We start from the raw sequence: 23,005 nt of genomic DNA, 5'->3' as shown, positions 1-23,005 counted from the left end.
AGAGAGAGAGAGAATATATTTGAACCTTCTCTTAGATATTTTATCAGAGACCAGCTCCTTGCCTCAGCCTGTCTACAAAATAACTTGGGGGGGTGGGGCAAAATGCATCCATTGCACTTTGTTTTGGATTAATTAATCTAATCTAAATGATAGACCAATGTGGTTTAGAACCTGTGTCTGGAATTGAGCATTGTCCTGTGGTGAACATCTTGTCAGCGCAAGCCCTGCAGCCTGCCTGTTGGAACAGTCCCTTCCCCATGCTGTTCTGGGGGTTCTTCCAACATCCCTGAGCCAATTTCAGGGACACATGAGGGGCATGGAGAGAGAAAAGGCAGGAAAGGCCCTGTTGCAGAAGCAGAAACCCTCGTGCACTGATAGGACTCATTAGCAGCCATCGCTGGTTCGAGAAGTGAATTGATATTTGTATATGTGCAGGGCTTCTCGGAGACACCCAGGCGAAATTCAGATTTTGAGGTTCCTATAGGGGTGTATCCAGGGGTTGGCCCCCACCAAGAGCACAGGTCTGAGGGGAGGCATGAAAATCACACCTCTCCACTCTGGCTCAGAGTGGCTAGGAGCCCGTCTGGTCCCTGGGCCACTCCTCCACTGCTCTGGGCAGCCAGGCAAGGCACGCTAGCTTCTTGGGGCGCCTAGACCCCCCCCCACAGCCGGCCAAGGGTGCAAGGGATGGGTGGTGGTGCTAATACAGCTTCTTGCCAACAGCGCAAGGAAGCCTAGGTATGCCACATCTCTGTAATAAAAAAAAATGGGGAGTCAAACATAAGAACAAAATAAGGTGCCCCGTTCAAAAACCAAAAGCTGCTGTCTTGCTTGAAAGTGTCAGTTTGGTCCGATGTGTATAAGAACAAGTTGCAAAACTTATCAAATACCCCAAATTAACAAGGCCCCATGCCAAATGGCCAGCTTCCATTCGCCCATGCGTGACTGCAATTATCATAAATGTCTAAAACACTTCCCTACTTGGATAGCCTTGTAATACTATTCTGTATCTTGAATATATGGTGTTAACCATCACTGCTACACCATTTTCAGTAAAAGCTAGGGAACAACCTTTGAACAGAAGATGGGAAATTTTAGGGGGAGGGATTTTACCAGGCAGTATGATTGCATACCTGGGTTAAGTTTGTTATAAAAACTATGTTCACCTTAATGTAGTGGGCAACACACACACACACACACACACACACACACACACACACGTTCATGAATGCACACAATAATGACCGTGATACCAAAAGACAGAATCATTTGAACCAGTTCTCAGGTACAAAGACAAATATACACATGTAACATGCTTGCATAGCATGAGTACATGGAACAATCACAGCTTTTAACTGCAAACTTACATACATTTGGCAGGCAAAAACTGTGACTCGTGGGCATAATGAGCATTTTATCCTCATTAATCAGTTTCAAAGTTAAGGAATGAAGAGGTGGCTTTATACCTGGCTGTCCCCTCTGTAATATTCACCAAACTTTGTCAGTGAGCCATGCCCACCTTGCTCTTGAATAACCCAGGGGGAACATGGACTGAATGTGCAAGTTGATTCAGAGCAAGGAAGCCATAGCTGTGCCGGTTTTCCCACTTCCCCTTTAAATTTCATCTCCACAGACTGTATTGCAAAAGGCCAGTCTGTGACGAAAACAGCAGAATACTGCTGCCCCTTTCTTTGCAATTGGTTTTTATTTTATCAGCTGTGGGCGAATATCTGCATGTGCTCTGGTGCTGGGGCAGTTCAGTGTGCCAGGAGCATGCTCTGTAGTACAGTGGTAATTGAAAAGCTCAACAGACTCCTGCTGGCTGGTCTGTCAAGAACCACTAAGCACATTCATTAAAGTGAGCAATGCTCCCTCTTCTGCTCGGTTTCACCACCTTTCCTGTGTGCTTGGCAACTGTGGCTGCAGTTTGAAAAGGGCATATTGGAAGACTCAATCTATCACCCAAGCTCAGGTGGCTGTTTCCATGTAAACACAAGCTATGCACTCCTTTCCCCATCCCACAGCCCCAATATACTCCAATCTGCTTTTAACTCCATCTCTCCCTTTACTTCTTTCTGACCTAGAAATGAACTGATCTATAAACGGAAGAATAGATATGCATTATTTTATTGGCTCATGATTGGATCCTCCTTTGTCCTGAACCCCTGGCCTACTGGCAGCAAGTTGGTATGCCAAGTCCAGGGGTCAAGCCACACAACCAAAGAGCACAGTCCCAAATCCAAAGATCAGGAAACACAGTCTGTGTAGCCAAGTCTGAAGTCCACCAGTCAGGATACAGTTGAGAGTCAAACCTGAAGCGCAGGCCCATACAGGTCCTGGAGCATCCAAGCCAAAGTCCCTCAACATGGGCAGTTGAGCAGACACAGCACTTCAGCTCTGCTTCCCTTCTGTACTTTGCATGCTGATTGCAGCATCTGGGCTTGATGAGGCATATGACCCACACCTGCTCCAGCTGAGGAATCACACACCACCTCCCAGAGCTAGCGAGCTCCACCTGGCCAGCTAGGGAGCTGAGCTGAGGGCCCTTGTCTGCCTCAGCCTCCTAGAGCACCACTCCCGCTGCTCCCTACACTTCAGAGCCCACCATATTCATGGAGACAGGGATCCCTCTGGCTCTGGTGATGGATCCTGCTGCTCTGGTTTCTGTACATTGACCTCCATCCCCTCGCCATTCTCCGTCACCCTGTGAGTACTTCCATCCCCATCCCCTGCTTTCCCTGGTGTGTTCCAGCCTCAGCTACACCCCTCACTGGGATCCTCTTCCTCCTCCCCATCATCGGTCAGTTCATGATATCCAAACTATGAAAGGTGGTGGTGGTTGTCCTCGTTGAATTAACAAAATGAGGAAGCCACATGAGTTAAAGACAACCAGAACTTTGCAGTTGAAAGTGGCTCAAGGGGCAGGCTCTAGGTGTGTTTATGTGATAAACTGAGCATAGGAGTGCTTCAGCTTGCTGCTGAGTAGAGTTGTAAAACTTGACTTGGTTCAATATGGGCATGCTGCCTCTGAATGCTTGCTGATCTCTTAGCTGCACAGCTCACCACACACACATTAGCTTTGTTGATTCCCAAATAGGGCTTCAGCAGAATGCCCTTGTTCCATTCCGCTATTGTTCCATGGGCTTCCTCAGTCCAGCATCCTGCTCTGCCTTCCTTCCATCGTAACATGGGGAGCAAGCCTGTGCAGCATAGTAGTTAGAGTGTCTAGTAGTAAGACCAGGGTTCAAATCTTCACGCAGCTTACTGAGTGACCTTGGACCAGGAATTCTGTTTGAGCCTATCCTATCTGACAGGGTTGTTGTTGTAAGGATAAAACGGAGACAGGCTGTGCATGCTTCTGTGGAATTCCAGGGTGGGGGGTGAAGAGAGAGAGAGAGAGAGCTGGCTTATGTTTGCTACAGCTTTCATTTCCTTCAATGTTTTCAAAGTGACCCTGAGGATCATCTAGTCCAACCCCCTGCAATGCAGGAATATGTAGCTGTCCCATACAGGGATTGAACCTGCAATCTAACCAAGTGAGCTATCCAGGCTCTGCCCTTTTCAGTTTGCATAAGTGGTTGTACTCATAAGGGGAAGTTGTAGCAAGCTGCATATCTACAGAGGAAATGCTGTATAAGTCTTGAAATTAAAACACACACAAAAACAGCAGGTGCCGAAAGTCATGGTCCAGATCTACAAGAGCACATAATCAACAGTGTGTTTTCTCAGACAGCTGCTGCCATTTTGTTGGAACCTTGAGGGTGTGGAGAGATCACATAGGTATATAGCAGTGGTGGCAAACCTATGGCTCATGTGCCAAAGAGGGCACTCGGAGCCCTTTCTGTGAGCACTTCATATTGAACCAAGCCAAGCCGTCGCCCCAGCAGGGCCGTAGCTTCTGTGCTGGGCTCGTGTGCGACATCCGAAGCCTGCAGCACCAGGGCCATAGCTTCTATGCTGGGGGTAGGGGAGGAGGAGAGGAGAGCTTGTGCACGCCCAAAGCCTGTGGCACCAGCCTGGCAGCTGAACAGGCATTGACTTTTGATGTGCCAGGCCTCCCGCCAGTCTGTTTTTCCTACTCTGGAGTAAGCCGCCTTGAGTTCAGCAAGGCTTGACTCCCAGGTCAGTAAGCATATAAAGATGGTAACCTAAGAAGGGGCTGCTGCGTTTACATGTTCGCTGGGCTTTCCCACAGAAGCCAACAGAGAAATTCATTCCGTGGAGGCTGCGATCAAACAGCAGCCAAAGAAACGGCAATAATAATAATAATAATAATAATAATAATAATAATAATAATAATAAATTAAAAAAAATTATACCCCGCCCATCTGGCTGCGTTTATTTATTTATTTATATTTATTTGTATGTGCGCACACAGACAATCATTATTATCTCATATTGAGAGGGTGGCTCTTAGTACAGCCCTCCAGTGTATATTAGTGGCCAAAATTGTGGGACCTTCTGGAAAAAATGTATTTCTGAGGTTTGATGGCTCATAATACCACTTTGTTTTGGAGTAATACCAGTGCTTTTTTTTCTGTGGGGATGCAGGAGGAAGCATACCCCTAAACATTTTGTGAATTTAATGGGAGAAGAAATTTGCTGTATTTATTTTTCCTGGTTTGAACTGTATTTATTGTTCTCTGGTGGTGATTTCTTGAGTCACAATGAGAGTCACATTTTTTTTAGAAAAAAAGCACTGAGTTATACCATAAAATTATATATCAATGGAAAGATAATTTAATGAAGAATGTAATGCAGTAACTTTTATGAAGGATTATTTATTTCAATAGCAGTCATAAAGAAGAAACTGAAACACACAGAAAAAAATGAGGTATACAGGTTAAATTGCCGTGTTGGCACTTGCGATAAATAAGAGGGTTTTGGGTTATAGTTTGGGCACTCAATCTCTAAAAGTTTCGCCATCACTGGTATATAGGAACCAGAAGCTGCCTTATATTGAGTCAAAACATTGCTCCAATTAGCTCATAATTGTCTGTGCACTGCTCTCCAGGGTTTCAGGCAAGAGTGTCCCTCTGTCCTACCTGGAGATACCAGGGATTAAACCGGGAACCTTGTGGATGCAAAGCCCTTCTCCATGAGTCTTTCCCATCTGATCATTTCCCTCCCCTTCACCTGGGTAACAGTTGGTTGGATACCATCAGACAAATTGGTGACAGCAATAAGCCCATTCACGTATTTTGTTCAGTTCTATGATTATAGTATTTCTGATGTGGAGGACTTGCAGAGGGAAACAGCAAGCAACAAAAGACAGGGGAAGAAATGACACTAGGGTTGAATGTGTGAGTTTAGAAGGAAGGAGAACGCCTGGGGGAAGCAGAGGCTTGTAATTAGATTGCAAGTTTATCTTTATGCAGGAAGGTGTCTCCTCTCACTTCATAGGAATGGCCCAATAAGGCAAAGGCACAGGGAGCGTGAAATTGTAAGCCTACCATGATAATAGTCCTTGATGAATATTCTGTCTGCAAAATATTAATCCCCAGGCAGCACTGGCCGGTTATTCCTACTGTTGACAGCATAGGCAATGCCTTCTAGAAAGAGGAGGGGAGGAAAAGACATAGAAGAGGAAGGCTTAGCACCTAGAGCTCCATTTGAAGTTGGTGCTCACTATCTCACAGCATTCACACGCCCCCAGTGCTGCCCAGATATTCTGTCTAGACAGGTGATGTTTTAATAATTTAATAAAATGGTTCTGTTGAGCATGACAGGAGGGGGTATCAGCTGCTGTACCCTGAGCAACATAGGCTTGCTGAGTTCATGACTGCACAGGAATAAATTGGGCTCTCTCTACTCATGTTAATGGGGTCAAGATAAAGCTCAATAGGAGCTTGATCAATGGCATCTGATGGCATTCAGATCAATGTCTACATCTATTGCCACATGGTTAAAAAAAGAATGCACTCACATGTTATTCCAACGTGTAAAAATACATTTAGATGTGGGTTAAACGTGACAGCACATAAAACCAGGTAGTTTCAAGAGAAGGCCCACGAACCCAGTGAGATTTGAGAAGCAGCTTTGACGTTCACTGGGCTTCTCTCTTTCTCTGTTGTCATTCTCATACTGCATTTACATCACTCAGTTTTAAAATGCAGGATACAGCGTTTCAGAGGAAAATACTGCTACATCTCACAGAAAAGCCACACGGAGTCATAAGTGTTATGTATAAAACAGAAAAAGGAAACACAAATTAGATGACTGGGCCAAAGTCGCACAGCAGATATTGTGAGCAGATTCCTCCATGCAGAGCAGCACATACACCTTGCGATTCTTCCTTTCTGCTAACTATGCTTTTTACACCGCAGTGATTTGAGAGGACTACTTTTGAATGCTGAAAGCGAGTCTCTATCTATAAAGTACAAGGACAAAGCATGTCTGACTAAGCATTTGTTTCAATTGGGAATATAGCCCCCCTCAAGGAACCTGTTTTAACAACTCAGACGAAAAGTACAGTCATACCTCATATTACGTCCGCTTCATGTTACGTTCTTTCAGGTTACGTCCCGCAGTGACCCGGAAGTTCCGGGTTTCGCCGCTCACGCATGTGCAGAAGTGCAAAATGACATCACACGCATGTGCAGAAGCGGTGAATCACAACTGGCACGTGCACAGACGCGCCGCTGCGGGTTGCGCTCTTTTCATGTTGCTAACGGGCCTCCAGAACGGATCCCGTTCGCAACCAGAGGTATCACTGTAGTAAAACAGCTAGAGCTTGTACACAAATGGCCTTTCAAAATTCTCCATCCTATGTGGAGCAGGGTGAGATGGGGTGGGGGAAGGAATTTCAAAAAAATTCCCCTGGGGAACATTTTCCCCTGCTGCAACATTTTTGTGAGGGTAGGGTGCCAGTATCACAGTTTCTTTCATTCCACCCCCCCCCAACAGTTTTTGGGTAGGGTGTGGCTGCTGCTATGAGTAGCAGCAGAAGCAATTGTGTTAGCAGCCTGGCCACCATTTTGAATCCTCCACAGTGTGTCCTGGACGTAAGATGGGGTGGGGTTTTAGAAAAATAGCTACCATAAAAAATAAGGGAATTTGTGAAGTAGGCTTTGTGTACTAGGAAGTGAGGGAGAAAAGGGGGGCCCTTACAATTTCTCAGGAAAAATGTCTTCTGGGAAATTTCAGTTTAGCTCTAAAAAGAACAGCAGCAGTTATCCTGATGTGATTCCCTCTTTCTTTCCTGGGATGCTTTCAATTTGGGGTTAATTGCTGCCTGAAGAAATTCAATTCTGATAGGCACAAAGAGGAAGGCCATATCCCCTTGCTTTCTGAACCACACCCACCACTGAACCGTGGCAGAAAGCGAATTTTACAGTGCGAAAGAGGATTAGTGCTCCATTAACTTTGGAAAGAGGAAAAATCCTCACCAGATGAGAAGAAAGGGGTTGGAAACTGCATGTGGAGGCATGTGATCACTCGCATGCCATCTGCATGGGAGCAGTATTTTGTGCTTCATCACTATATATCTATATCTATCTATATCTATCTATCTATCATCTATCTATCTATATATTACACACACACACACACACACACACACACACACACACAAAAGATTGGCATTTTCATTCCCCCTTCTGAATACACAAAATAATTTAAATTGTTAGTTGGTTTATTTTATTTGACAGCCTGTGTAGGGTCTTGATTTGGTTTGTTACACTGAATTACCCTTTCATAATGGGCATATAGATACTGCCCCCAGGTTACTCTTGTAATTGAATAAGGAATATATTTAAGGACCTGTCTGTGTTGGTTAAGAACGTCATGACTGTACTAGTTAAGAGAAGGGTGGCTTAAGTAGAAACCTAATAGTAAAAGAGCTATGTGCTAAGTTTTAATTGCTATCTTAAAAGCATCCATTTACTTGTGACCATCATTGACTAGACAGGTCTGAGATCCATTTCGCATGTTCTCTCCAGTTCAGTTTCAGAATGGAAGGGAATGGGTAATGGGTGGATGGGGTCTTAGAAATCAGGGCACCTAAAGGAGAAAATTGCTGATCATGGTGTTTTCCTGATGCAGATAAGAAGACATCATCCTGCCATTCGCGCATCATGGTTTGTAGGGCAAGGTCTAGTTCTACTCACCCACATGCACATTTTGTTGTAAAAATGTGACACACCTACCCTGCCAGTTTTAGATGCAAATAGGGCAGATGCATGAATGAACTATCATTGCTGCTCCCATTGCATCCCATTTGTGAGCTTTGATACCCTCCCCATCTCCCAAAAAAGTTAGTGCCGGAGAACATTATTGGCTTTAAGAAGTTACCTCTTTCTGCTTAGCTCCATCCCTTCCCCACCCTAGGATGCAATTCCTTGTGTTATGCTAGAGTGGACTGGGCCTTCATTTACAAAGTCTTGAATATATTTTAGAATATCTGATCACCACAACTGGAAGATGGTACCAATTATACACTCGCAGCTACAACAAATGGATGGTGGTTTTGACCATCAGGCTTATTGGTTGGTTGCATGTTAAACATTACCATGGCCTCATAAAGACCAGGAAACACCATCTAATCCTGACTACACACTTTATAATAATAATTTGTTATTTATACCCCGTCCTTCTGGCTAGATTTCCTCAGCCAATCTGAACAACTCCCAACAGAATTGATGATGATGATGATGATGATGATAATGATAATGATAATAATAATAATAATAATAATAATAATAATAATAATAATTAAAAACAATAAAACACCAGACATTAAAAACTTCCCTAAACAGGGCTGCCTTTAGATGTTTTCTAAAAGTCAGATAGTTGTTTATTTCCTTGACATCTGATGGGAGGGCATTCCACAGGGTGGGTGCCACTACCAAGGAGGCCCTCTACCTGGTTCCCTGTAACTTCACTTCTCGCAGTGAGGGAACTGCCAGAAGCCCCTCAGAGCTGGACCTCAGTATCCAATGTCCTTTGCACCTGCTGGACCATTTAGATTTTCTGTTCCCAGTAACATGCCCTCCCTTTTAGAATTCTGATTATTCTTATGCAGAGTAAATGCAAGCCATATTGACAAAGATGCCAGTATAAACTGTACTTGTGGACTGGCTCATTTACCACTGTGTTTACTGCAGTTGAGCCAATTTGTCCACCCTACTCATTGATTGATTGATTCTTCCTAATTGTGGGAAACTCTGGGGTTTTTTTTTTTTTTTCAGTGAACATTTGGCCACAGCAGTAAGAAAACCAATTAAGACACACCTTTCCCACATAACTTCACAGGGCTAAGTAAAAGTGTTATGGTGAAGCCCTTAATTTTGATGTTTGTTTGTTTCTAGGGAAATCTGATATGACCATAGAACCCTTTAACTTCTGAAAACCATCGCGTTTCTCTTGACAGCCTCAATGGCTGCTTTCTCCCTGCAGTCTCTGGGCAAAATGCTGGGCCATGTCCCCAGATGGCTGCGCCAAGTCCTTCAACAGCAAACGATGCATCATTGAATGTGTCAGGCTGAATTAGAAAGCAGGCTCATCACATTAATCTCAGACTCTGAGCTGGCAGTTCCTATGTTCTAGTGTCACTTGATCCTGGCTGTCATATCCCCGTCTCCACCTCCACAGCCATGGGAAATCTCCCCAGGCAGCATACAGACAATAATGCACAGTAATGAAATTGCTGGAGGAAATACTGCATTGGCATTGGCCACCATTGGCTGACGCCTTTCTATTATGTTAAAGTTTCCTTATATAGTTGAAGGTTCATCGACTGATATCTTACTGGAGTATACTTAAGAAGCATTGGAGTGGGGAAACTTATGCCATGTGCTTTTGTGTTATGTTGTTATACCCACCCCAGTTCTTCTACGTGATGGGAAGAAGGAAATAAAGGTTGCTCACAGGGCATGGAATCTCTACTAACCTTAATATTTATTTATTTGTGGGATTTGTACTTCACCCTTTAGTCACAAAGGCTCTCAAACATCTTACAAAAACCAGTACTAAGATGGTCCCGGTCCTTAGTCTCACAGTCTAAAAAGGCATGACGCATGAGGAAAGGGGAATAGGAAGGAGGAGGAAAAAGCAAGTTCAGATTCTTAATGTTGCTGTTCTTCTAACCCAGCATAAGAACCCAGTTCTAATAACCATATATGTTGCTTACAGAAAAGTGGTTGCAGTATATGATACTTTCTTTGATGATAGACTATTTTCTTATTGATTAACTCCTTTTGTTTCTTGTCTTGACAGGTACCCGTGCTAAGGCCCATGGATTTAATGGTGGAGGCAACTCCCAGGAGAGTATTCGCAAATGCACACACATATCACATCAACTCCATATCTGTGAACAGTGACTATGAAACTTACATGTCAGCGGATGACTTGAGGATAAACTTGTGGAACTTTGAAATAACCAATCAAAGTTTTAGTATCCTTTGGTGCATGAATCTGGCTGGAGTTGCCATCCAATCAGAAGAGAGCCCTGTTCTGAGAAGGCACCGCTTGCTTGAACCTCAAGTTTGCACCTCTTGAATGGTTGGTTTGTTGTGTCCTTAAAGTGCATTTTACAACTGTACTTGTCTCAGTCCCCCACCTGCCTTTAGCCTGCAGACAAATGTTTACTCAGAAGTGAGGCAAACCCTGAGCACATTATAAAAAGTTCTACATGTGCCCAAGACCTTCTTTACTGACTGTCCTTATGGCATTTGTATGATACGCCATAACCTAAAGTTCTCTCGGTAGCTTACAAACAATTAGAAAAACAAACAATTGAAATTCAAAGTAAAACTTGAAACCATTTTCGTCAGCTGTAGCCCTTCAGTATGAAGGAAATGACTTCCTTCCCTCTCAGTTTAGCTAGGTAAATTGTGGACTGCTTCCCTCTGGTAACTGCATTGGAGAAATGGGGTGGGAGAGTCTTAAGGTCTTTGCAAGAGAGTAAAGAAGGGGAATATGAAGGACAACAAAAACACCTGGGACTAGTATTGCCTGAGTTAAGAAATGACAGAGGAGGGTGGCAAGCATATTTCTCCAAAGCACTTTCTGTAGGTAAAGTGGTTTACTGGGGGTTGCTGTGATAAAAAGAATGGGTGCTGGAGTAGACTGCCATTTGAGTTCATATTCTTACCCCTTAGAGTATAGAGTTATATTGAGAGTTCAGAGAATTCTGTGGTTCTTGTACAAGTTTCCAAATGGATAATGATGTGACCTTGCATAGACAGAGTTGCCAGAGCTGTGTGGGAAGATGCCATTGGGACACAACTCCCATGTGTGGTATTGATAGTATCACCCAGGGAAAGGACTGTAGTTCCACTGTAGAGCATCTGGTTTACGTGCAGAAGGCCCCATGTTCAATCCCCAGCATCTCCTGGTAGTAGCCACTGCTAATCAGTGTAGACAATTAGTGAGCTGAATGGCCCAGTGATCTGTCTCCGTATAAAGCAGCTTCGGTTTGTTCCTGTTTTCATAAGCATATCAGATAAAGCTATAATCCTAAAGACACCATTGATTTCAGTAAGACTAGTGTCCCAAGAAATGCATTGAAGATCTGGGTGTTAGGCTGTAGCATCTACACAGGGATGGAGAAATTAGTCTATTTCTGATCTGGGTCAATTTAGCCTGTGTTCATTCATCAGTCCATTCCATCTTTCTGCAAACCATCTGTAACAGTTTTTTGTTTTGTTTTTAAAGAGAGATTCTGATACAACCTTTAAAAAATGCATATTTTGTCTACTGGTAGCCATTCTAAACATATGCTACCCCAAAATATTTGGTGGTGGTTGTCATTTACATATTTTGGTACATTGTTTGAGTTGAGATTTGTTACTGCAAAATTCGGAAAAGTGTAAAATTCAAAAAATAATCAGGTTACGGGAGTTGAATATTAGGTCAATTTTCCTTTAAAATGCAGACCAAATAACATTCTCCTCTGACCATGTAGCATGTTCCACTGAAATGAGGAAAACTTACTATAGTTTAATCAAGGCTTGCAGCCAACAGTGCATGCGTAAGAGAGAAGGGGGAAAGAAGGAAGAGTGAAGAAAGTGCGTGAATTGGAGAAAGGGAGGAAGGTGTCAGATGGGCAGAGGGAGAGGAATAGAGTGGGGTTGAGGGTCAGGATTTGGGGATAGGATGATAGGGAAGAATCAGGATTTGTGCAGGGAAGAGACAAAGACTGACAACAGGCAACTTTGGGGAGAGCATTCTGCCATGGTCTTTTGCAGGTATTATATGTATATATATTTATCTACACCCCCCCCCAATGGCTACAGGCTTCATTGTGTCTGTACAACTGTTTGTAAATCTAAAACTACAGGTAAACAGAGTGAGATTTCTAGCCTTTCTCTTCTTTTTATTTTCATTTTTTAAGGTGATCCTCCTTTTTAAAAATTTACCATTGCAGTTTATCTCTAGTCCCTTGTGTTGCCTTTGCAGTGACCACACTCAGGGCTTTGCCAGTGTTCGAAACTGCCATTGTTCTAGCCACATTTTGAAACAGGGAGTTTTATGAGCAGTTTCTGAGCTCTGGGCACAGTACTGTGTCTAAGATTTCAGATTAAAACTGCAGAGTGGAAGGAAAGGAAGACCTTTTTCTGCCTCCCCACTTCCAGCTACTCTCTGAAGACTGGAGAAGACACCCTCTTAAGAATATTGGAGGAGTGGGTAGAGGAAGGACTAGACCATGTGAAAAATGAGCAGTTCATTCATTTTCAGCTTTTTATTATTGTTATAAAAAAAACTACACCTAGACATCCTATTGCTGTGCACATAACCTAGGTTTAAGGTACCATTTAGCTCCTAGCTTTCATATCTCAGTTTCTAACACTGGGCTCTGCTTCCCTTAGCTAGAAATCTAAATGCAGCTCAGCTCAGCTGGTCATTATTGCAAGGTGCTGCTTTCCAGCTCGGTTGACAAATTGTTGAATTTTGCTTACAGGATCAGCATGGGAGGAAGGCAATTGCAAGGTGTAATTTAGAAGACAGGTGCCTTTAGGGAGCATGTGGAGAAGAAATATTAATAGGTAGCTTTCATTGCATGCTACAGATATGTGACAGGCTGCCGGAACCAGGCATGCAAATGAGGCTGTGCCAGTCACCTTTATAAAGCCACAACTGGAATAATAATAGGACTTGTGGCAATAATTACATCAGGTGTGCCCAAAACATCGCTAGAATACCATATATTGCTCTCTCAAACAATGTTGCTCTCAAGTAAGCAGATAAAATGTAGGTTTCCTTTACCAGCCATGGGGGGCAGGGAGGAAGCACCCAGTGCTTGGGTTTGTTCATAAGTGCACACCGAGTTTGTGTGTGCATTTTTAAATTTTCCTATTCTAGACAATTTGCTGAGGATTTGCCTGATAACTATTGTTAAGTTATTGTTCTTAATCTCTTCCTCAGAAGCCACAGTATGGTCAGGCCATGAGGCAGCCATGAGTGTGTCATTTTAGGTGGTGAAACAATTTTTGCAAATTTATTTAGTGAGGGGTCTTAAAAATATGTTTTGGGGTGTGAGGAATTCAAAGCTGCTGTTACTTCGGACAACATTTTGTTTGGTAAAGCTACATTTGATTAAAAAGCATAGAAACTGTTTTCAGAAAACCAGAGAATTTTAATTTTACCTTATGAAGATGTCAGGTAATGCCTAATAATAATAATAATAATAATAATAATAATAATAATAAAAACAGCAAATACTTGGCAGCCATTTTTAATTATTTCTATGCAATTTTACACACATTTCACTTATCAAGCAAAACTATATTAATTCAACCAAAATGTCTTTTGAATCCCAAGTCATGTCACAACTTTTTACTACCCCTCATTTTTGGAAGTTGAAAGTTGAAAAATTCAGCACGCCCTGATCCAGCAGTAGTTGTGGTGAAAAGAAGCCAAAGGGATAATAAGAGTTGCCAGGGAACAGTTGGGAAGGACGAACTAAAAGGCACCCAGCTTTTAACTAGGATGGGAGGTCTAATTTTCATGGCCCTGGGCGCCTCTTGAAATATTGGTAGGATGGGGGTGTAAGTGTGCACTTGAAGCAGTCATGATTTCACCATGACAAGTCAGAGATCTGGGAACGTGGTGTGCTTTTGTTTCAACTGTGCAGTTTGAAGCCTGCTATGATTCTGTTGCTATAATAGACCTTTTCTGTAACAGTGGGATGTTGGCTTAGCCTGGATGCAAAACACTTCACCTTTCCCTTTCACAATCCTGCAGTTTAGTCTGCAGCCTCCCTTTCTCGCCTGAACTGCTTTTAACCACAACACCTCACATTTCACTTCAGTCCCTTCAGGGGAAATATATATATATATATATATATATATATATATATATACACACACACACACATATATATACACATATATATACACACACACACACACACACACACACACACACACACACACTCATCCACATTGTAAAGCAGGGGTGGCTAACCAGGACTCTGCAGATGCTGCTGGCCCACAACTCCCATCACCCTTGCCCATTGGCCATGCTGGCTGGGGGAACAATTAAGCATTTTGATCTATCCTTTCATTTATTGCTTGCACTTTGTTTAGCAGTCTCCCACTGCAGAATTTTCCGTTAAACTTGGCAGGTTCTGCAGGGTTTTCAGAAACCCTTCTTTAAAGCTATTACACAACCTGTGTAATTTTGGGTCAGCTGAAGATGTGTCCCATCTAGCACAGACGAGTAAGTTGACATTCTGGGGTAGTTGAATATTATAACATGGCATGCTTTCCCATAGGCAGACAGCACTGCTGTTCATTTCTTGTGGCACTGCAGCCTGCATCAGCCAACAGTGGGTTGCTGTGAGTTTAAATGTATGCTAAAAGCAGCCTTAAAAGGGATTGCTGTTAAAAGAAAGCCATACTAAAAACTGAGAAAATCTTGTCTTTTTGACAGCAGGCTGTTGTGGTTGCTTTCTTCTCAGTAGAGCTGGCAATGATGTGCTTTACAGACATGATCCATTAGTTCATTATTTTTCTCCTCGAGAGTTCCCTTTTTGTCACAGTTAGTGTGATCCACCAAACCCAGTTTGGGCCCTCTATCCATTCTGAGTGAGAGTTATGGGGAAACCCTGGGTCTTGCGTTTTTGCAAAAGCTTGTGGACCTTTGCAGCATTTCATTCTTGCAAAGGATTGTAACAACCCACACCATCACCGTGGTATATCTTAAATGAAGGAAGCCTTCTGGTCTGTCAGTGAGCCATAGATGGAACCTGTCAGCATGTGACAAATCCTGTCCCATCCCTAAAGTGTCTCCCTGCTTATTACAGATTTGAGTGTATAGATGCCTACTTGAATTCTGTGCACTGGAGAACAGTGGACAGTTGCAAAATTGCCAATTGCTTCTTCCTCGTAGAGTGAGAAATTTGTAGTGGATAATATGTGTGATCCAGACAAAGCTAAACACTTGCAATACAATGACGATGATGTGCTTAGCATTTATATAGCATGATGTGTGCAGGGCCAATTGCTAATTACTAAATAGTGAAGGCATTATGCATATTCCTCAGAGCTATTTTTAGAATCGCAGCTTCTCTGGGTAAGGAATGTATTTGAAAACCATTGTCTTTGCCCATTTTTTATATTTAAGTTGGTTTTGAGAGCAGGAGAAATGCATTTTTATTTTAGAAGAGGGTTCACTGGGGAAGGTAATAATTTCCCCTTTTTCTCTTGTTAACCTCTCCAAATTCTGGTCAATTTAGAATTGCTTCACACTTAACGTGGCAGTTTATTTGCATGGGCCTTCCACTAGTGTTTGCAATAGTAGGTGTGCAAGTGTTGATGCATGTGTGCCCATGCTTAACGTCTCCAGTTTTGCAGGGGGTATTTCAATGGAGTTGTAGTTTAGGGGACACACCTTCAGCTCGGTAAATGTTCAGGGTGTTTTTTATGCAGGCTGAAAAAGCAGGACATTTATTAAGCCACATTTGGCTGGATACAGCATAAGTTGGGTGAGCCTGCATTACACATTAACTGCAGAAAGCCTGCACTTCTTGCACAACATGGCCCTTTTAAACTATGTTATCACTCTGTGTGTGTGTCCTGTTAAGCATTCCCATCTAAACAACATGTGCTCACAAACCCGGCACATTTCATGTTGGGCCCATCTATTATTCATTTGCAAGAACAAATTGGTTCTTTAAAATGCATAACTAATTTCCAGTCTGAAAATGTGATGAAAGAGAAGCTAAAATCTAACAGCCCAATTCTGTGCTCCACTGGTGCATAGGATCCCGTGAAAGATCCCTGGCACTGGACTAAGGGAAAGGCTCATCCGTTTCTTCTGGTACTGATGATCAAAAGACTTATCCCACTACAAGACTACACTAACATATTTCTGAAGTCAGGGGAAAGCTCCTATGAAGTAGACGTGCCTCCTTTGCGTAAAGCACAAAGTAGATGTGATGGCAGAGACCTATTCAGTTAAATTCAAATATTTAAATTTGGAGGGGAAGTTCGTTTTAAGTGGTCCTCCTCAAAAAGAAGACTTAACAGGGGCTACCAACAGACAGGATGAATTTCCTGCCACACCCTAGCCTACCCATCTATTTCCCCTCTCTTTAGCCCAACTCCAGGGAAAAGAAAGAGAGATGCTTTGAGTTTAGGGCCAGACGACAGAACTTAACAAAATATTGTTAAGATAATTTTCCTATTACAATTAAGGCCAAGTGTCAAAATATAAATAATTTTATTAAGGGAACACAACAATCATGCACAAAAATGTACCAAATAAAATCAATAAATTCAATCTAACTTGGCTAGTTACATTTTGCATCCTTGTGTATGCACAAAATTCCTTGCAAAATAAGGTTCTGGGAGAGCACATCTTTGGTTCATGCAGGGCCAGCACATGAGGCAAGGTGATGCGACTGCCTCAGGCTGCAGGATCTGCAGAGGCAACAGATCCCAATGCCAATCTTTATTTCCCTCCCCCCTTGTTCCTGAAGTAGATCTTCGCTCATGCCTTCCTTCTTGGTGGTTTGCCTCAGGTGCCAAAACGTCTCGGGCCAGCCATGGCCCATTAGATGTTTCCAGAAAGAACAGACTAAAAGTGAAGTCTCACTTATTTACTGAAATCTAAGACAAAGCTGGCCTGTTACGGGGGAAATCGTTGTTGGCCCTAGCTATGAGATTTGTCACCATAATATCAACCTATCCACTGAGTCAGTATATGTCCATTTAAATGTGTGGGGTAGCCATAGGAAGCTTATGCTAACTCAGACGGTTGGCCCGTCTAGTTCAAGATGATCTGCACTAGGGATTGAAAATCCCTGGCCCTCCAGATGTGGCTAGACTCCAGCTTCCGTCAGTCTCAGGCAAGATGGCCAGTGGTTAGAGATGGTGGGAGTTGCAATCTATGAACATCTGGAGGGCCACAGGTTTTCCATCCCTGCTCTATATTGACTAGCAATGGCATCCCAGGGTTTCAGATAGGAGCCTTACCTGGACACACAAAGGATTTAAATGCGACCATCTGCTTGCAAATCAGGTGCTCTGCCACTGAGTTGTATCTGTTAGCATATTCATATTTATTTGCTTATTTATTTGTGTGTGCATGGTGAGTTCAGGGATTTGCAATTTCCAAGCTACTTATGTCCAGTTATTCCCACTGAAGTCAATGAGCTTAACATTTTCAATATCAGAACTGTGTCATGTGTGCCGACAGCTCCTTCTTGGTCAAGTGCATATTCTATTTAACAAGGTCTCAATATCCCCCGGGGCAGAAGCATGCAGTGGATTAATGAACCTGCCTTTTGTCCCTTAGAGAGCCAGGATGAAATCCTTCTTGAGTTGTAAGTGAAAATTATGCCGAGGGAGGAGGTTCATCCTAATTCAGATACGGTGCATGTCACAAAACCTCTGTGCACATTCGTGCCATTTGCAAGATATTTTAAGTAAGTCAATACAGATTGACAAATCTTCCTATAGGTCCATGATAATAATGCCATCTGACATACCTGAAGCATCATTTGTGCAAAGTCCACAAATAAATCAAATTTATAAATTCTACAGAAGCTAGATCCACTAAAACCACTTTCTCCAGAGTAGTCTCCTTGGTCAGTGAGGCTGCTGTAAAGTTGCATGGCTTGCAAAGCTAAATCAAAGCGTCTCTGTAGGCAAAATTAAATCACACGTGTTAATATTCTTTTCATTCTGAGCTCTGCCACTGACTTTGCATGTGATGTGTATACTTGCTGCCTTTTTCCTATGCATTGATTTCACTCCCATCCCATGTCCTGCTCCTTGCTAAATTGTGGTGAGTGATACAGTGTTCAGTGAAAGCAAAATAAGGATAAAAGATTCCGTACCATATCAGTAGTAATGCAAATAATGCAGCCAAGGCGATTCTTTGCTAGGCTGGAAAAAGTGCCCATATTTCTTGGTTTCCCGGCTTGTGATTTTAATTGAAGGACCATCCTTCCAGCTGACAAGAAGACTGGCAGCATAGATATTACAGGCAGGTACTGAAGTGTACAGTATTAGCAAGACTTGGAATCTATGGACAGACAGTGCACTGCTTTTTCACACCTTCACCAGATTATTTCCCTCCCGTTTGGCTGAAGCAGCTTGAAACTAGAACATCACCAACATGGCAGGAAGTGTTTCCATGGCACAAAGAAGCCAAGCCGTGGTGAGGAAGCATTGCACATGCAGACCAGGGATGGGAAACCTCTCTACATTGACTGTCACTGGAAGAAAGTATTTCATATGGTTTCGTCATGAACGTTAATATTTATTGAACATTCAAAGTATTTCACACACATAATAAACTTAGCACAAGGGGAAGGGCCGTAGCTCAGTGGTCAAGCATCTGCTGTGTATGCAGCAGGTCACAGATTCAGAGTGCAGAATGCCCCAGTATCTCCAGGTAGGGCTGGGAATGTGCCTGTCTGAAACTCTGGAGAGCAGCTACCAGTCAGGTTAGATAATACTGAGATTGACCAGTAAGTCTGACTCAGTATAAGACAGCTTCTTGTGCTTTGATGTGCAACACTATAATACAAGTCAGTGTTTCTTACTCCAGTCTTGCAGCTAGGAGGTTGAGAGATTTATTAAAGCAAGGATTGCCAACGTGTTGCCTGGGGGTGCACAACTGCCCATAGAGACATTTCCTGGTGCCTGTAGCCTACTCTGCCCCACCCCCTCCCAGCTGAAATTGGGTTTTAAAGAAACATTCTGTTGCCACCAATAGAATAGGTTGCCGTTTGTGCTTGCTTGGGGGTGTCTGATGCCCTGCTGGTTACTCCCCAGCAACTAGTATTCAGATATGTGCTTCCTCTGATCTTGGAGTGCATCTTTTCCCAAACTTTTCCCTAATTATCCATAACATGGACTTCACCTTTTTCATAGCTGCCACATCCTGTGCCAATATTTCCATCAAGGTATCCACCATGACTCCAAGGTCTCTTTCCTGATCAATCACTGTCAGTTCAAACCTCATCAGTGTGTAGAGATTAGGATATATATTTTTTGCCTCAGTTTGCCTCACTGTTGAACTGCACTTGCAATATTATTGTCTATTCACACAGTTTGATGAATTCCTTTTGGTGCTCTTTTGGTGTTTTTACCATCCAAAATAATTCAAAATCATAAGTATACTTGGACACCTCACTGTTCATGTAATTTTTGAACAAGTTCAAAAAGCTCCAACCTCAGTATTGATCCTTGTGGAACTTCTCAGATCCCTCCACTGGGAGAACTGTCCATTTGTGCCTAATCTCTGCTTTTTGTTCTTTTAACCAGTTACTGATCTATAAGAGGACCCATCCATTTATTCCATGACTGTTTGGTTTACTCAGAAGGCTTTGATGAAGATATTTATAAAAAAGCTTTTTGGAAGACCAATACACAGTCTCTACCAGGTCACTTCTATCAGCCTGCTTACTTACCCTTTCAAACAATTTTAAAAGGTTAGAGAGATGGTTTGCAGAAGCCACGTTGACTCTTTTCCAGCACATTTTCTCCTATATGCTTGAACGTTTTGTCTTTAAAAATTGTTTCCATAAACTTGCCTGGAATAGATGTTAAACCAAATGGCATGCAACTTTCATTTCCCACTTCCTGCCCCTCTGGTTACAGATGCTAATATTAGGGTAAAGTTCCATGGCTTTGTTAAATCAGTAATTTAACCTTTGAGTTCTTTAATAATTTTGGGGTAGATGCCATCTGGACCTGGCGATTCTCTAGTTTTTAAATTTATCAATAAGGGTGGAAAGTCGTATGCTCATTCCCATAGGACTTGTGTAGGGGGACATGCCCCGGTGAATTGGATCCCTTATCTCTCTGAAACACAAGTTTCATTTATGAGAAGATGAGGAGGGTGGTATATCCAACTATTCAATTTCCCCATCATATAATGCTACATTAAGGAAAGTATTTTTCACACAGCCACATTTTCCCAGTAATCCCTACAGGAGAAGGATGTTCCTAACCTCCCATTCGCCCCTGTTAGCAGCAGGAACTTAATTTGTTTTCCGTATGGGGCAAAGAATGCCTCTGTGCTTTTCCCTCCTCCTCCCCTTTATCCACACTAAGGCTTCACAAAGCCAACAGAATTGGCCCATGCTGGGGTTTTTGTAGTGTGAAATCTAAAACTGCTTGACATCAGTGGCCACCATCTCAGAGCAATGACTGAGGGAGCCAATCATCAAAAGATCATCTGCACTTATCAGGGCTTTTTCTCTGAATGGTAAGGCCAGCTGAGAAAAAAAATACCAATAAATACCCTAAATCTTACAATTGTGTCCACCTGTAATTCCATCTTGGATCGAAATGTGAAGAATTGAAAAAAAAAACCCAAAACAACCCCGGCAGCAATTATTGGAAAGCTTTTCTAGCGTGATGCCTTGGCTATTTTTTAAAACTGTTTCATTTTGTCCCTTGGGTTGGGGTTGCAGGGGGCAGGAATCATAACTCTTCCATCTTGAACCAAAGCAAACGGTTGTAATCTGAAAGTAAGCAGTTACTTTAGCTGCTAGCTTTCCTTGCACTAAAATCAATAAAGAAGCACAGGGTGAGTTTTAATTAGTGTGGATGCAAACATCCCTGTGAGACTAAAAAATACCCCAAGACAGACAGATTCCCTGTTTTTTTGCTTGGAAATAATATGGTCTGAAAGCACCACATTGCATCCTGGATATATACTGTCCTGTTTTTGTATGGGGTGCTGCTCTTTATTTTATTTTTTATTGGAATCAGGGAATCCTCAAAACATTCCTAGCCACAGTATCAATTTTGCTCCAATTCTGTATTGAAAAGACATTTTATCTCCTCTAAAGATCAATTGTTGGTGAAGCTGGTGTCAGCGTACAGATTCTGCCCTTTGCTTCAGTGTGTTATGAGTTGGTGATACAACTCTCGTTAGCCCTCATAGTCTTCCATTGCCCTGCTTTTTACATGTTTTCTGTGCATATGCGCTTCATTCTCCCAGGACTACAGGTTTATGCAGGTGTGAAAAGGGGAGGAATAGGTGGGAACCCAGAGAGGTTTCTATGGAGCTGTGAAGTTATCAGGATGGGGCAAGGTCAGGAAATATATTTCTCCCATACTGGAAAGGAAATTAAGGATACAGTATTAAACACAGTGACTAGGGAGTTAAACCCCACTGGATACAGTGGGAATTTCTTCTGAATAAACACGCATAGCATTGCCCTGCAATTAACACTAGAAATTAACCAAGTTCCGGTGGAGAATGAGTAGACTGTGAACAAAAGAATGCCTGGATAATGGAGGGTTATCATGTGATGATAGCCAAGCAGATATAGTAGGAAAGTAGCTGACCAGAGTGAGTAGGCAGAAAAGATTGTGGAATGGTGATCACCTGTTTAATGCAGTTCTAACAAAGGAACCTGGGCAGGCCATGTGATGAAACGTAGCCTGCTTAAGCCGTTGCTGGTGTTTCCTGGAATGAAGGGGGGGTCAGGTTAGTAATACCCTAGGGCATTATTAGTAGGTCTTCCTTCACAGATGATTCCAGGACATGATTGCATAGGATACAACTAATGCATATTCTAGGCAAGGGCTTATAGACCCTTCTCCACCAGCAAAGACTTTTGTTTAAGGGAGGGAGGGAAGATCAGGAGATGGGCTTCTAGAAAGGAAACCTTGTGTCCAATCCCTTATAATCAAATGGTCTCCCATTCACTTTCACTCAGTACTGGAGACTCACAACAGACAAGGAGTTGTTATAGTTCCATGTTCTAATCCACCTCCATTTCAACCAGTGGTCTCTAGAAACAGTTGCATGCCCTGACTCCCACCTCCTCAGTTCTTGACCTCGGCTCATGCATCATGGGCAACCAGAGAGAATCAATTTCTTGGCCTGTTAAGGAAAACCATATTTGAAAAGCATTTTTTGTTAAACTAATTGGACTTTAGCCTGATCAGAGGAATTCCTTCGTTCTGTGTCATTCGCACATGACACTAAACCATGATTTATTAACTTTAACTGTGGTTGATATTAAACATAGTATAGCATTAGGTGCAAACGAGACCAATGAAGCTGCCACTTTGAGGAACGATTTTGTTAATGTATGCCAAACTAAAATATTTGGTAAGAGGAAAAGAAGGAAGGAGACACTTAATGATAGACAGCTTGCTATTTTGTTGAGTCATTAAGGTCATGAATGCCATAAAGTAGTTGCCCTATCCCAGTTAAAGCATGGTTACTGGTAAATTGTAAGATTTTGGTGACTGAGCTGGGGTTCTTCGCCTCCTTGCAGTGGACATTTATAATTACCAAAATACAATCCCACTGAGGATAGCTTACATATGCCAGGGCAACTAGCAGAGAATGGAGAGTCTCTGCTCCGATATAAGCAACAAAGATAATCCAGGAGACAAAAGAAAAGTAGGAGCTAATAGCTTGTTTTCGTGAGAGCAAGTGGCTGGTATTTATGTGACTTACCTCGGCCTTTTATTTCATCTGACTAGTCTGTTTATTTTCCTCAGATGATTGCCCATGGTGTTACAGATTGATTTTGCTTTCTGAAATAGAAAATCTATTGTGCGCCTACCATCAGCCAGGG

At 42.6% G+C, this 23,005-nt stretch overlaps 1 protein-coding gene across 5 annotated transcripts in view; it reads left to right on the top strand.

The window, feature by feature from the left end:
- The window catches only part of PPP2R2B (protein phosphatase 2 regulatory subunit Bbeta), a 253,230-nt gene that overhangs the window by 197,848 nt on the left and 32,377 nt on the right, over positions 1-23,005 (top strand). For all 5 annotated transcript variants that reach the window (XM_083600229.1, XM_083600230.1, XM_083600232.1 and 2 more), the window contains one exon: positions 10,216-10,393. In XM_083600229.1, the coding sequence (XP_083456355.1) occupies positions 10,216-10,393 (178 nt within the window). The remainder of the gene's footprint in view (positions 1-10,215; positions 10,394-23,005) is intronic.

This window comes from Podarcis filfolensis (genome assembly GCF_964270895.1).
Source record: "Podarcis filfolensis genome assembly, chromosome: 2".
Lineage (NCBI taxonomy): Eukaryota > Metazoa > Chordata > Lepidosauria > Squamata > Lacertidae > Podarcis > Podarcis filfolensis.
The sequence above is the reverse complement of the archived record's forward strand: the minus strand, read 5'-3'. Positions and strand labels throughout refer to the sequence as shown.